This window comes from Ochotona princeps, chromosome 13, assembly GCF_030435755.1.
Source record: "Ochotona princeps isolate mOchPri1 chromosome 13, mOchPri1.hap1, whole genome shotgun sequence".
Lineage (NCBI taxonomy): Eukaryota > Metazoa > Chordata > Mammalia > Lagomorpha > Ochotonidae > Ochotona > Ochotona princeps.
This window is the reverse complement of record NC_080844.1, coordinates 34,095,758-34,111,426: the sequence shown is the minus strand read 5'-3', so window position 1 is coordinate 34,111,426 and position 15,669 is coordinate 34,095,758. Positions and strand designations below refer to the sequence as shown.

The following is a 15,669-nucleotide window of genomic DNA, read 5'->3' as shown; positions in this document are numbered from 1 at the left end:
AGGACACAAAGGGTCAAGGGCTACAGGAAAGAGGGTAATACCATTGTTTTCACACTAATATCATCATTCTTTTTTCCCTGTGTCTGGGGTCAGGGGAGAAATAAAGGTAGAAGCCCCACCCAGCCTCTCCCATTCCAGGTCCCCGATGTGAGGTGCGTTCCAAGGAGGACCTTGATTTTTAAAGGACCTTTATAATTTTACTGTGAGAAGAAGTTGTAGGTATTATTTAATTTAGAAACATCTAAAGTAGTTTTTTTCTAACAAGTTACTAATTGCAATTTTGTATGTATTAAATATGTGTCTACTGCATTTTTATGTCTTTTATCTGTAGATGGGCAGAGAAATTAGATCTGCTCACCAGCACAGCAACGGAAGATCCCGAAGGATTCGTTGGGCATCCTGTGAATGCATTCAAGTTGGTGAAGCGCCTGAACACTGAGTGGAGTGAGCTGGAGAATCTCGTCCTGAAGGACATGTCTGACGGTAAGCCTGAGGGGAGCAGTGAGGCTGGGGGGAGCAAGACAGTGCGCTTAGTGTTCTTAGAAATGCTAAAACTAAAAAAAGAAATGCTGAAATGAATGATAAACGTGGTTCTCGGGCATCGTATTCAGTATTGTAAGTGAATTATTGCTTGGGTGCATTGGTTTTGATTAGAGTTAGTTTAGTCAGTTTCTTTAATTCTTTGATTAAAAAATGTTTTATGCTGTTAGTAGCTAAGACTTTTAATAGAGAGTAAGAGTGTACAGATTTTTTGGCCTATAGCTTGATTTTACTTTCATTTCTTAAGTAATTTTTATTTTTCCACTACCTTCAAGCTTGAAGAATTTATGTGCAAGTTTTAAAATAATTCAGTGATATGATAAAGAGTTAGTTGTGTTTTCCTTAGTGTTATGAATTAGGTTTGTTTTACATGAGTTCTTCAAAAAGTTCATGGAAAAATACATATTAGGAAAAAACATACATGGATTTAAAACATTTTTGCAGCAAAGTAAACTTGTTTTTAATGCTTTTTAGAATTTTGAGGAGTGGAGAGGCAGCCAAGGAGAGCTTCCATTGATTGGTTTATTCCCCAATGCCTGTAACTGCCCAGGTCCAGGGCTGAGGTTTAGAGCCAGGAACTTAATCCAAATTTCCCACATGATTAAAAGTAACCCATTTAATTGAGCATTCACCAGAACCTCCCAGGCTATGGGCTGTAACAAGCGAGGGACAGGAGCTGGAGGTGGACTCCAGACATGTGGGGTAGAACATAGCCATCATAATGCCTGGGGTAAACTCACCTTTTAAAAGCTATTGATTTGGCCTGGTGCGGTAGCCTAGTGGCTAAAGTCATTGGCTTGCGCATGCCAGGATCCTGTATGGACACCAGTTGGTGTCCCAGTGGCCCTGTTTCTTATCCAGCTCCCTGCTTGTGGCCTGGGAAAGCAGTCGAGGACAGTCCAAAACTTTGGGACGCTGCACCCCTGTGGAAGACCCAGAAAAGACTCCTGGTTCTGGCTTTGAATCGGCTCAGCTCCAGCCATTGTGGCCGCTTGGGGAGTGAATCATCGGATGGAAGATGTTCCTCTCTGTATATCTCCTCCTTTCTGAATCTCTGACTTTCCAATAAAAATAAATGAATATTGGGTTATAGAAACATCTTCCATGTGCTGGTTCACAGTAGCTAGAGCTTGATTAGGCAAGGCCATCAACAAGGGTTTCACAGTGGGTGGCAGGACTCAGCACTTGAGTCATGTGCTGCCTCCCCTGTGTGACACAGGAACCTGGATCTGAAGCAGAAGCAGGCAGGTCTCATCCCAGGCACTCTGCTATAGGATGCTTGGCCTAGGACACAGTTTACCCACTGTGCCACAGCAGTACCCCACAGCTCTATGAACAGGTGAAGTGCTCCTCTTGATACTGATAACACGTTGAAAAACATACTGTAAGCAATAGGGATGAGTTCATGTGCCTAAAAGAAAAACAAAATCATAGTTGGAGTGAGTTTTTAGTATCTCAGTAATAGACACAGAAAACTAAGTCTAGAGTTTAAGGAGGAAAGGATTATGCTTAGTACACAGTAAAGACTCCAGCATTTGTTGAATGAGAATGGCAAAGAAAGAAAAAGTAGAAGAGAGCATACCAGTGCACGTGCTGAGTGAACTACATGGATGAAACATTCTAGGACTGCTTGGCAGTGTCTTAGAGCAGTGCAGTAAGCTATTATGAATGGGACAGGAAATCCTGAAAGAATAGTTCACTATTTGTGCTTTTAGGTTTGTTCTGAAAGAAAGTTTGTGATCAGTTTCTCTATAAAATACTCTGAGCAGATTCTTATGAAAATGGGTGTGTATGTTTAATCTGAAGTAATAAGTTGGAATAATTCCTTATGTTAATCTTGAGACTCTGATGTTTTAATCTGTGGTCGTTGTCCCATAGTGACTTTATGTATATGTTTTTCCCATATTAGACAGGATTTAAACTACTTTTTGGATTTTGTTATGGTGTATAAGAAATAGCATTGTTTTCTGAAAAAATTTGCAGAAAATTCCATGTAGACTGCTACTGAGAGTTGGTCTTAAAAGTGAAAAATATGCTTGATATGAACTTTCACCTTCTTTGGCTAGTTGTTCATTTGTACATTTCCATTTACATAAAAATACTTGTCTTTTGGGGCTGACTGTAACTGAGAAGAGAGGAAAATGTCATACCTATTTTTTTTGCAAATTTTGACACCTGTGTTATTAAAATTTTAAACTACTTCTGAGTTTTTAAAAACTTATTATTATTTTTTTTTTTTAAAGATTTTATTGTTATTGGAAAGCCGGATATACAGAGAGGAGGAGAGACAGACAGGAAGATCTTCCATCCGATGTTTCACTCCCCAAGTGAGCCGCAACGGGCCGGTGCACGCCGATCCGAAGCCGGGAACCAGGAACCTCTTCCGGGTCTCCCACGCGGGTGCAGTGTCCCAAAGCTTTGGGCCGTCCTCGACTGCTTTCCCAGGCCACAAGCAGGGAGCTGGATGGGAAGTGGAGCTGCCGGGATTAGAACCGGCGCCCATATGGGATCCTGGGAGCGTTCAAGGCGAGGACTTTAGCCGCTAGGCCACGCCGCCGGGCCCTAAAAAAACTTATTTTTAAAGGAGGATTTAGCATCCATGCTTAAGGGTTATATAATTGGTCAGTAGTTTTTTTTCTGTGATGTACATCTTTAGTCTTAAAATTTGTTTTGTTTATTTAAAAGGAAGAATAACAGAAAGGAACAGACGTTCCATCCACTGCTTTGCTCTCCAGGTGCTTTAAAGTCCCTAGAGCTGGGCGCAGCTGGGGTCCTGGGACCCTGGCAGGGTTTTCAGGGGTGGCAGGAACCCAGGTCGTTGGGCCATCGTCTGCTGGATTTTTTCCCCTGTACCTGAGAGGGGAAAAGATAGGGAGCAGAGTAGCCCAGACACAAACCGGTGCTCTGCTGGCAGTGTAACACTCGCCACAACACTGGCCTCAAGACATTTTTATCTATAGCAGATCTGGACTGATGAACATTACATATGATGGTTAGATCTAACTTTATTTCTTTTTCTTAAATATCTAATTAGTATATCTTCCTTCCATGCAAAGAATTTCACCAAGCTTCGTGTATACACCTGTTTGTATAATGTGTGGTACATAGAAAAAGGAAACAGACTCTTTAAGAGCACAGATTTCACTTGCCGTCTGTCATCTGAAGGTGTAACTTGTTGCTGCTGAATGGCACCTTCAAATCATAAATATGTTCATTCCTGCAGCCTAGAAGAGGCACTGAGGTTTATGTTCTATTATGACGTAACTAAAAACTCAGTGTTACCCTAAGACGACAGATCTAATTTATTATAATCAACTCAGATTACTTAGGCAATAATAGCAAGAATTTAGGAAGGTTAATAAGTTAATATTTTTCTTAGTGATGTGGAACTTCATATAATGGAAAATGGTAATCCATGGATTTTAAAAAGATCTTTATAAAGATTATGTTTTGGAAACACATGAGACTCTACAGTACTGCTTTTTTTTTCTTCCTGTGTCAGGCTTTATTTCTAACCTAACCATCCAGAGGCAGTATTTCCCTAATGACGAAGATCAGGTTGGGGCAGCCAAAGCTCTGCTGCGTCTCCAGGATACCTACAATTTGGATACAGATACCATATCAAAGGGGAATCTTCCAGGTAAGATAATTCTTGCAGTATGTAAAATACCGTGGCTGCTGTCTTCAAAATTGAGCCCATTGGGACAATGTAAGTATAAAGAAAAAGATGTTTGTCTTTTTAAAGGAAGCTGGTGTTTATTAACTTGAAAAGCAGAATTACAGAGAGGAGGAGAGAAAGAGCTTCATCTGCTGGGTCACTCCCCAAAGTGACCAGTGTTGTGCTGTGCTGTGCTGTGCTGAATGTGAAGCGCTGGGTTTCCATGTGCGTCTCCCACATGGATGGCGGGGGTTCCAAGCACTTGGGTCATCTTCTGCTTTCTCAGGTGCATTAGCAGGCAGCTGGATTGGAAGAGGACCAGCCCCTGTATGCAGGCATTACAGGCTGTCATTTAACTACTTTGCCACAAAGCTAGGCCCTCTTTTAGGATTTTAAATAGTTTGTTATTTGGGCGAATGGAGACTAGGTCAGCCAATGAACATTGGAAGGAGTTCCTCATTCTTGGACCAGCAAGATCGAATGCATTTCAGAACTATCAAAATCACTTGGGCAGAACCCTTGGAGCATGTGCCACATCGGGGTCCTTGGGTTGATTTTTAATTTTGCTATTTAATGGTATACTGTCAGGAACACAAAATAATAGAGTCCTATTGAACAAATCCAGTTCTGACTCTTAAATTTATTTTTATTTCAAAGGCAGATATTAAAGAGGCCTTCCATCTGCTGATTCATTCCCCAAATGGCCCCAATGGCTGGAGCTGAGCCAATTTGAAGTCAGAAGCAGCTGCTGGGTTTCCCACGTGGGTGTAGGGGCCCAAAGACTAAGGGCCATCCTGTGCTCCTTCCTAGTCTGTAAGGGAGCTGGAGGGGCAGTGGGACAGCTGGGACAGCAACCAGAGCCCATCTGGGGTGCCAGTGCTGCACCACCGCACCGGCCCCGTGTATAGAAGTTGTTGCTTATTTCATCTGTGAGAGGATTGCTTTGAAGCTTACTGAAGTGACAGATGCCTGACATTTAGCAAGACATCATTATTTAAAAGTATTTTTCTTCATGATTGTTTTAATTTTGTATTTCGTTTATGATTAATGAGACTTTTCTCAACTGTTTTTGATTTTCAGTTTATAATTTATCTCATGCAAAATATCAAATATTTCTTTTTTATTTTTTTTAAAGATTTATTCATTTTATTACAGCCAGATATACAGAGAGGAGGAGAGACAGAGAGGAGGATCTTCTGTCCAATGATTCACTCCCCAAGTGAGCCGCAACGGGCCGATGCTGCGCCAATCCGATGCCGGGAACCTGGAACCTCTTCCGGGTCTCCCACGCGGGTGCAGGGTCCCAATGCATTGGGCCGTCCTCGACTGCTTTCCCAGGCCACAAGCAGGGAGCTGGATGGGAAGTGGAGCTGCCGAGATTAGAACCGGCGCCCATATGGGATCCCGGGGCATTCAAGGCGAGGACTTTAGCCGCTAGGCCATGCCGCCAAGCCCAAATATTTCTTTAAGGTAGAAGTGTCACCTCAAAACCACTTGACTACTACCACTAAAAGCGTAGGTGGATGGAAAGGTTAGTAGGTTTAACTGTCATGATTAATGACCATAATTTTGTATGCCGAAGTATATTGCCAAGAAAGTGAAAAGGCAGCTCAGTGAAGGAGACATGGCACACCTGGTAAGGACCTTGTGTGTAGGATTTGTGGAGAACTCCTAAGTTTGTAGTAAAAAGGCAGCCAAATGTTTTACATGAATAGAAGATTCAATTTTTTTTTCCAGAGAGGATACACAAATGGAAAATAAGCACGTGAAAAGATGCTCAGCTTCGTTAGTTACTAGGAAAATGTAAATTAAAGGCACAGTGAAATACTGTTTCCGATCCACAAAACGTCCATAATAAAGATGCACAGAGTCTGGGATCGGTGGCTGGCCCAGCAGTGAAGATCGTCATATGGGAGTGCCTGGCTTCAGATTCGGGCGCTACTCCAGATTCCGTTTTTTTGATAATGCGCACATTGGGAGGAAGCAGGTGATGACTCGGGGAGTTGGGTTCCTGTCACCCACATGGTGTACATGGATTGTGTTCCCAGCTGCTGGTGTTGCCCTGGCATTTTGAGTAATTCAGTACATGAGGAAATCCTGTTTGTCACACAAGTTAATTTAGTATTACTTTTAAAAGAATTGTTTATTTGAAAGGCAAAGTTACGGAGAGAGGAGGGGAGAGACGGAGATCTTGAATTCTCTGGTTCACTCCCCAAATGGCCATAAAGTCTGAAGTCAGCAGACAGGAACTTGTGAGTGTCCAAGGTGGATGCGGGGCCCAAAGAGTTGGGCCATCTTCCACTGCCCTCCCAGGCACATTAGCAGGGAACTGGATCCTAAGTGGAACAGCTGGAACTTGAACCAGTGCCCATATGGGATGCTGGCACCATGGCGCAGCTTACTCTCTATGTCATAGCATCAGCCCCAAATTATTTCAAAAAAGGACAATAACAAGTACTGGCAAGGTTTTGAAGAGATTGGAATTGTGCTGGAATGGAAGATGGTGTATAGTCACATTGGGAAGTAACTTGACAGTTCTTTACAGTGTTGAGCGTACAGATGCCAGGGTTCCATGTTACATATGTGCTAAAAAATGAAAACATGTATCTGCTCAGAAGTTTATATACAAATGTTCATGGTGGCCTTATGATCACCTTCCCCAAAAAGAAAACAACCCAGATGTCTATTAGCTGATAACAAAATGTGACCTATACATACATTGGAGTATTATTTTTAAAAATTTTTATTTTACTAACATTTTTTTAAAGATCTATTTTTATTGGAAAGTCAGATATACAGAAGGGAGGAGAGACAGAGAAAGATTTTATGTCCGCTGATTCACTCCCCAGGCAGTTGCAATGGCTGACACTGAGCCAATCTGAAGCCAGGAGCTTCTTGTCTCCCACACAGGTACAGGGTCCCAAGGCTTTGGGCCATCCTCGACTGCTTTCCCAGGCCACAAGCAGGGAGCTGGATGGGAAGCAGGGCTGCCAGATTGTGAACCAGCACCCATATGGGGTCCTGGCATGTGCAAGGTGAGGACTTGAGCCACTAGGCTACTGCACTGGGCTCTCATTTTAAAAAACAGAATGTCCATTAACCTTTTTTAAAAAATATTTATTTTTATTGGGAAGGTGGATATACAGAGAGGAGGAGAGACAGAGAGGAAGATCTTCTGTCTGATGGTTCACTCCCCAAGCGGCTACAACGGCTAGAACTGAGCCATCCGAAGCCAGGAGATAGGAGCTCTTCTGGGTCTCCCACGTGGGTACAGGGTCCCAAAGCGTTGGGCCGTCCTTGACTGCTTTCCCAGGCCACAAGCAGGGAGCTGGATGGGAAGTGGAGCCACCGGGATTAGAACCGGTGATCATATGGGATCCCAGTTCGTGCAACCACTACGCTTCCGCACCAGGCTCCAATAATCTTTGACTTGACAAAATCTGCATTATTAAAAGGCAGGTAACAAATCTAGGCTTATATTGAATCTGACGGATTTAAGATCTACAGTATCTAGAATATTATTCAAAAAATATCTCCTCAGAGGGGGAATAGCAGTGTGACCTGCAGGTGCTCCTGGCCAAAGGGAGCCCCGGTGGCAGGCAAGCTTCAGGGTGTGCGGTACATCAAAAAATCCTCGAGAAAATGCAGTTTTGACTTATGCAGTGACATTTTTTTTTTTCTCTTTTGGGGGAAGAAAAGGTGGTGACAAGAAGTAGGATTCCAAGGCATATGCAGAATGGCTTCTCCAGTTCAAAATGGTCGCAAAAATATTTAATCATGGCACTAGGGCACCTTTGAGGAAAAGAAAACCCTCACCATGGTAGGCCATTGTATAATTGTTGAATAATTATGTACAATTTTTGGGCTTGGCGGCGTGGCCTAGCGGCTAAAGTCCTCGCCTTGAATGCCCCGGGATCCCATATGGGCGCCGGTTCTAATCCCGGCAGCTCCGCTTCCCATCCAGCTCCCTGCTTGTGGCCTGGGAAAGCAGTCGAGGACGGCCCAATGCATTGGGACCCTGCACCCATGTGGGAGACCTGGAAGAGGTTCCAGGTCCCGGCATCAGATTGGCGCGCACCGGCCCGTTGCGGCTCACTTGGGGAGTGAATCATTGGACAGAAGATCTTCCTCTGTGTCTCTCCTCCTCTCTGTATATCCGGCTTTCCAATAATAATATAATGTTTAAAAAAAAATTATGTACAATTTTCAAGTATTGAAGTGGCCTGAAAGAATAGCTTCACTCCAGTGAATGGGGTGGGCAGATGGGGGTTGTCTGTCTTCCTTCTCGCCCTCCGGGGCGGGATTGGCCTCTGCGTCACAGGGACACTCTTCCACGGTTCTCGGGAACCCGCCTTTGATTCTTGAGGCAGCTTCCACAAAGGCATCATCAAGAATTTTGTCTCCATATAACCTGGATTGTAAACCTCTTGTGGCCCAGATGAACTCCCCTTTCGTAGCTGTGTTCGAAGCCCTTCAGTGCAGGGGCTTGTGAAGAGCTTCTGATTCCTTTATGCAGAGGACAGCAGGCAGCTATAATCATCTGTTACTTTGTTGCAAACTGTTAAGCTGTGCTGGTGACAGCCTCCTCTTACGGGCCACTCAAGGAGTGGCCCTCCTTCGGGAAACCCAGACCACGTAAACACCTGTTTAAAGTTCTTCCATCTATCTCCCAAATCATAAGGAAAAACAAAAACTTCATCTAGCTGATAACACCGAATTAGATCTTTAGCCTTCTCTTCAATCCATGACTCAATGGAAGTTTTGCTTCTGAGAATTATTTTCATCTGCATAAAAAACAACATCATAACTGCTGTAGTTCCTAGAGCTAATCCCAAGGCAAACAAAGTGGCAGCAGATGCAACTAATCCAAAGGGGACAGTTGGCACAGGATCTCTCCGGGCTACACTCATGTCAGTCCTGACTGTGTTCGACCCAAAGGAGAGCTGATTATAAAGCTATGTGTGCATGGTCATAACAAAAGTGAAAGCAGCATGGATACAACCCAGTGGTGCTAACAGGAGAAACAGTGTGAAGGAAGCATGATTTTGGTAACCACAACAATGATGATCCATCTTCACTGCACATCCGTTGCACTTCCGGCAGTGATGGGAACGTGGTGCTTTGTAAGCCTGGCAGACTTTACAATATTCGAGATACATGGTGTCCTGAGAATTTTCCAGTTTCCACCCCAGAGGGACAAAGCCAGAACCAACAAACATGGCATTGAAGTCCAATTGATCAACATGGTAAAATTCACACTTCCTCCCGTGGTACGTAAGGGCCAATACCATGGCACAGAGTCGATCATGGCCATGGCAGAGCAGATCGCTGTAACCCCGAGGGCGATGACGGGCCCAGTGACGCAGTCTCTTCAGTTCTTGGAGATTTTCAAACTTGATGACCGAGCAGAATGTCCCCATTTTGGCAGGAAGGAAAGCCTTCCTACTTCTAAGGAATGACTGATTTCCTTTTTCTGTGCACACATTTCCATGTGTCCCAAGTTCACATGTGTTCCTTAGCTGTCATGTCTTCAAGCTCTGGGAGCGTAGTGTAGATTACGTCATCTTCTCTGCTAAGAACTGTGATGTTTTTTATCCAGGATCAGATTTCCTCCTCCTCGGGTAATACCGTCATGGACACCTCGATCCAGGGCACACCATGAGCAAAATCTCATCCATGTGGCTGGGGTGCAGGACCCCCGCAATCCGCGCCTCTCGGCCGGCACCCTGGCCACTGCTCCCCTAATTTGATTTTTGATGATGTTTACATAGTTTATCAGGGTGGGAAGGGTCAAGGATTAGGGGAAAGTGGGCAAGACCATTTTTTACACATTTTCTTTTGCTTCTTCCTGTAGCTGGGAGCGGGGAGGATACAATGGGAGAGACAACACCCAGCCTTCCCAGTACCTGATGTCATCCCAGGGTCCCTGTTGTGGGGCATGTTCTGAGGGTTTTGCCCAAGTGGTTTTTGTAGTTCTGAGATAGTATCACTGCTCCAAGGATGAGGAAATCCTTTCAAAGTCAATTGGCTGATTAGTCCACCTCAGTCTCCATTCACCCAGAAGTTGCTGTCAAGTTTCACTGTGCTAGCTGATTAGTTTGTTCTGCCCTTCTTCTGCAAGCCAGTGAATGCTGTGGCCCAGTCCAGCCCTGCCCACCACACGTTTGGGCTCTGCTGTACACCAGGGGAAGCTGAAGTCCAGTCAGTGACCCCTCAGTAACCCCCACTGGACTAGCCCCCAGCTCTGGTTCCTGTGCCTGTGGCATGTGCAGTGGACTGGTCCAGTATGTCCCACATATTCAGCGCTCATACATATCACTGGGCATTGCCTAACTCGACCCAGTTGACTCCACCCGCTAACCCACACTCATGCTATTGGGTGCCATCACCTGTCCAGCCAGGCCTGTCCCCCGTCCTGATTCTTTTGCTCACCAGTGGGAGTTGCAGCCTCTCAGAGAGGTACCCACAGTGTCCCAACGGACCCACTCTCTTCCCGGGATGTTGAACACTCCAGGTAGTTCTGCAATGTAGCTTGGCAGGACTTGACCCCATTTCCAGCATTTGCCAGGTGTTGCTGCTGCAAAGCCCAACCTGCCTGCCCTTACTCTTGCTTATGCCTGTACCTGTATACAATCGGTTACCCAAGCCCGGCTGTCCCCCTAACCCAGTTCACATGTAGTCCAGAAGGTGTTGTAGCCCTGCCCTGCCTAGTCTCCCCCCATCCCAGCTCTCACACTCACCAGCAGTAGCAGTGGCCCAGCAGGAGAGTTCCCCCCACTCCCTTACCTGGCTTGCACACCTCCCCCTGTCTTGCATATGCTGATGGATGCTGTGTGCCAGTCTGGCATGGCCCATCTCACCCTGGCATTTACCGGCAGATGCTGTAGCCTGGCCAGCCTGGTTTGCCCCTGTTGCAGCTCTTGCTGGCAGGTGCTGCTGCCCAGCCCAGCCCAGCACAGTCAGCCCCGAGTCCTGGCCCTAATGTGAACTGGATGGTGATGTGGCCAGACCCAGCCTGTTCTGCATCCCATCCTGGTTCTCAGATCCGCCAGTGGGTGTTATGAACTGGCCCAGCCAGGCCCACCCCTGAACCTAACCCACAGGTATGCTGGCAAGTACTGTAACCTGGTCTGGGCTGGGCTGTTTCTTGCCTTGGTTCTTGTGTTCACCTGTAGAGGCTGCGTCTTGACAAAGGAATTCCCCAAGCTTCTTACTGGGTCTCCTCCCAGTGGCAGATCTCGCACACACCAGGGGTCATTGGCACAGGCTGACTTAGTCCACCTTCTGTCCTGGCAGGAACAGTAGCCTTGCCCACCTGGCCCATACCCAGTCTGGTTCTTACTGTTAGGTGTTACAAACCAGCCACACCTAGTCCATGTTCTGACACCTCTCACATGGTCTGGTGGGAGCCAAAACCTAGTCTAGCATGTTATACACCCACTCTGGCTCTCATGAGCACCAGTGGGTGCTGGAGTCTAGCCCAATTTGACGTACCCCAGACCCATAGACTAATATTATGAAGGTAAAAAAGATGCTACCAAATGTATGACCCTGAAAAACATACAAATGAAAAGTCACAGATCATATGTTGTCTGATTTTCTCCACATGAAATGTCTAGAATCAGCAAATGTGTAGAGATAGAAAGTAGGTGAGTGTGTGTGTAGTTCTGGGGGATGAAAGGGAACAGTGACTGCTGAAGTTTTCAGGGTTCCTTGTTGGCCTGTTGAACATGAGATTAGATCACGGTGTTAATCGCACTACTTTGTAAATATGAGAGTTGCTTTCAATGGAAAATTCTTTGTTTTTTTTTTTTTAAGATTGGTTTATTTTTATTGGAAAGGCAGATACGCAGGGAGGAGAGACAGGAAGATCCTCCATCTGCTGGTTCACTCTCCATGTGGCCACAGTTGCTGGAGCTGAGCTGATCCAAAGCCAGGAGCCTGGAGCTTCTTTCTGGTCTCCCACGCAGGTGCAGGGTCCAAAGGCACTGGGCGGTCCTTGACTTATTTCCCAGGCCACAAGCAGGGAGCTGGATGGGAAGTGGATTATCCGGGACATGAACCAGTGCCCATGTGGGATCCCAGCACATGCAAGGCGAGAACTTGAGTCACTAGGCTACCTTGCCGGGCCCCATATCTTTCAATACAGTTTCCCTGAAGTCCTACATCATACATTTATTTTTATTTGAAAGAGACAGACCTCCCACCCACTAGTCCAGTCTCCATATGCCTATAACAGCTATGGCTGGGTCAGGCCAAAGGCAGGAACCAGGAACTCATTCCAGATCTCCCATGTGAGTGTCAGGCACCCAGCCATTTGACCCACTGCTGCTGCTTCCCGGAGTGCTCATGAGCAGGAAGCTGAAATCGAGAGTGCAGCAGGATCTGAATTTGAACCCAGGCGTGTCGATATGAGCTGTAGGAGTCACAAGCAGGGTCTAACTGCTATGCCAGATGCCTGCTGTTTCATTAACTTTTTGAAATCCTGTAATATACTAACAGGTATTACGATTTTTAAATAAAGTTTATGGTATTCAAAATAAATATCATAAAAACCTTTTAAGGAGAGAAGGGAAGGAAGAATGACAGTGGTTGACAGGTTTTTCTGTATTCCTTTACATCTGGTTCTTGTGCATATGGGTGGTTAGGTGTAAGGTGCAGCTGTCTCATGGGGTAATTTCTGCTGTTATGCTAGAGTGCATTTCTTCATTAGTGATGGGTATGATGGCTGGCCATTTAAGTCTTGGGGTCTCCAGGTTCTGTGTCCTGTATTAACAGCCATGTGATTCTTGTCATGCTGCATTACTTTGTAGAGTATTTGTTTTTAAAGTTAGGATATTTTTCTGCTTTTTCCTTCCTCAGATAATTGCTGTGAAGGTAAAATGTGAGATAGCACTTGGAAAGCTAACTGAGTAAATGCATAGCAGTGGTAAGATTCCTGAAGTTCTCTCTGTTCTCTTTTGCTAGGTGTAAGACACAAAGCTTTTCTAACAGCTGAGGACTGTTTTGAGTTGGGCAAAGTGGCCTACACAGAAGCCGATTATTATCACACAGAGCTGTGGATGGAGCAGGCACTGAAGCAGCTGGAGGACGGCGAGGTCTCCACCATTGATAAAGTCTCTGTTCTAGATTATTTGAGCTACGCAGTGTACCAGCAAGGAGATCTGGATAAGGCACTTGCGCTGACAAAGAAGCTTTTGGAACTAGGTAGGTTATCTGAGTCAAATTTAAGGTTATAATTCTATTTAGGACATCTGTTTATTCTACCCAACTTATCCATCTGTGCACTCACCCATCTTTGGTACTTTGTATGCGCCTTAGCTGTCGGGCATACTTGTTCTTCTCTTTGAATGTTTTCAGAGTAAATAACTGATTTTCTAACCACAATGCTGGCTGCATTTTTCCATTCCTGGTTCGTCAGGAAGTTTAAAGTTGGATCTAATTCAGCTGACTTGGTCAAAAATGTTTACAATATTACCATGTTAAGTATTAACCAGCTTTCTTTGAAGGATGTTTTTTGTTTTTAAATTTCATATTAAAATAAGTGATCTGAGATAAAAGGACTAAAAACATGTTTGTTGTGTTTAAAACTGCCAGAAAATTGTGTCAGCTATTGAGGATTTTGCCACTAGTACTTTGAACAGAGATACACTGTTTAAGTATTGTCCAAGGACCCTGGGCATCAGATCAGACACTTGTTACAAATGGAGATTCTTTGATCTTTACCTAAGATCTGCTAAACCATAATTTCTAGATATGGAGTCCAGTATCTACGCAATAATAAATTTAGGTAACATTTGGACATAGTGAAACTTTTTAAGAAAGTAATTAGAAATAGGAAACTACATTTTTTGTTAGAAGAGTCAAACAGCTTATAAGAATCTGAAAATAAACTTGTGGTAATTGGGTTATTGTTTGAGTTAGTAAATAGAAGTACTAGTTCATGCAATTTTTTCTCTCATTTTTATCCATCCAGATTTAAAATGTAATTCTTACTCATTGTGAAAAGTTTACTGAAACAGAGATGTCAGAATCATTCACAAGCCAGTCGCCCAAAGCTGTCCACAGAAATTTGTGTCTTTATGGTATATGCCTCCTCCCTGTCCACACTCATTTCCTTCCACTTTTTAAAGCTAGGCTTATATTATGTATCATAACATAGGCTGTGGGCAGTTTCTGAAGGACAAGAAATCTTTCACAATCTAGAAGCACTGGTTACTGCCACGGGTGATGTTCCCACGTGTGTTTCTACTTTTGTACATGTGTGTTGTGTATATGTGGTTGGTTTGACCATTTGTTTCTCCCAGATGGGCAGTGTGGTCTTTTCCCTCACTAAAAGAAGGCTAAAAATTGTGACTAGCAATTCTGAGGTAGTGATGGATTATGGCTTATTTGGAAATTGTGTCTTAGTTTCTCTTTCCCTGATTTAGAAATGTTGGGCAGAAATCTGCTTAGCTTTTAGAATTCTTTAGTACATGTTCTGTTTTTGTAGTGTATCTTTAGCAAAGGCTGATTTTGAAATGTCTATATCTTATCTTCCCCATGGAAGATACTTATAAGTCCCTCCAAAATCTTCCATTGCTTAAAATTAGTAGGACGGATAAGAATTTAAAATTAATTTGACATCAAATTGAAAGTAATTCCTTGGTTTGATTAGTAGGTTCTCAAAATAGAAGCAGTAATTGCTACTTGAAATAAGTAGCTGTTTTTGTCTCCTGTTTATGTGTAGAGTGGCTATATGCTCTGATTTACTTAGGACAGTATTAGTTTACAGATGTTGCTTTGGTATAATAATTTTTGTTAGCCATTTCATTCTTAAAAGTATCCTGATTTGGAAAATAACTTAGGTGGCTCCCTGTTTTAATACTACTGTATTTTGATTCTTAAACAACTGTAAACTTACCTATCGACATGCTTTCTTCCTCTGTAAATAGATCCTGAACATCAGAGAGCTAACGGTAACTTAAAATATTTTGAGTATATAATGGCTAAAGAAAAAGATACAAATCAGTCTGCTTCAGATGGCCAGTCTGATCAGAAAGTCACGCCGAGGAGAAGAGGGGTTGCTGTGGATTACCTGCCCGAGAGACAGAAGTACGAAATGCTGTGCCGTGGGGAGGGTGTCAAAATGGTAAAGTGGAAAAGCCAATCATGCGTGTGAATGTTTATGTATCTGTTTGCACATAGTTCTAGAGAGAACCAGAGTTCTTCATATTTAAGGCTTTATTACTGAAAATTAGCATGATTATATAAAATGCATGTCACACGAGTCATTGTCAGTATCTGAATATGATCCTTTTGTTAGTAAAACAGATTTAAAATAGGCTTATGAAACCATTATATGTATTTTTCATGGATCTAAAACAAGGGTGAAGAATTCAATATAGTTTTAGTGGTAATCATATTTAATACAAAACAGATTTGAGTAGTCTTATTTTCAGCTATCTTAAGTAGCCCATCTTATGAGACAT

At 43.8% G+C, this 15,669-nt stretch overlaps 1 protein-coding gene and 1 pseudogene across 2 annotated transcripts in view; one reads left to right on the top strand and one right to left on the bottom strand.

Annotated features, from left to right (window-relative positions):
• The window catches only part of P4HA1 (prolyl 4-hydroxylase subunit alpha 1), an 83,456-nt gene that overhangs the window by 27,634 nt on the left and 40,153 nt on the right, over positions 1–15,669 (top strand). For both annotated transcript variants that reach the window (XM_004583469.4, XM_036495874.2), the window contains exons 4-7: positions 332–483; positions 4,043–4,180; positions 13,166–13,405; positions 15,133–15,329. In XM_004583469.4, the coding sequence (XP_004583526.1) occupies positions 332–483; positions 4,043–4,180; positions 13,166–13,405; positions 15,133–15,329 (727 nt within the window). The remainder of the gene's footprint in view (positions 1–331; positions 484–4,042; positions 4,181–13,165; positions 13,406–15,132; positions 15,330–15,669) is intronic.
• On the bottom strand, positions 8,405–9,744 carry LOC105941722 (palmitoyltransferase ZDHHC6-like; annotated as a pseudogene).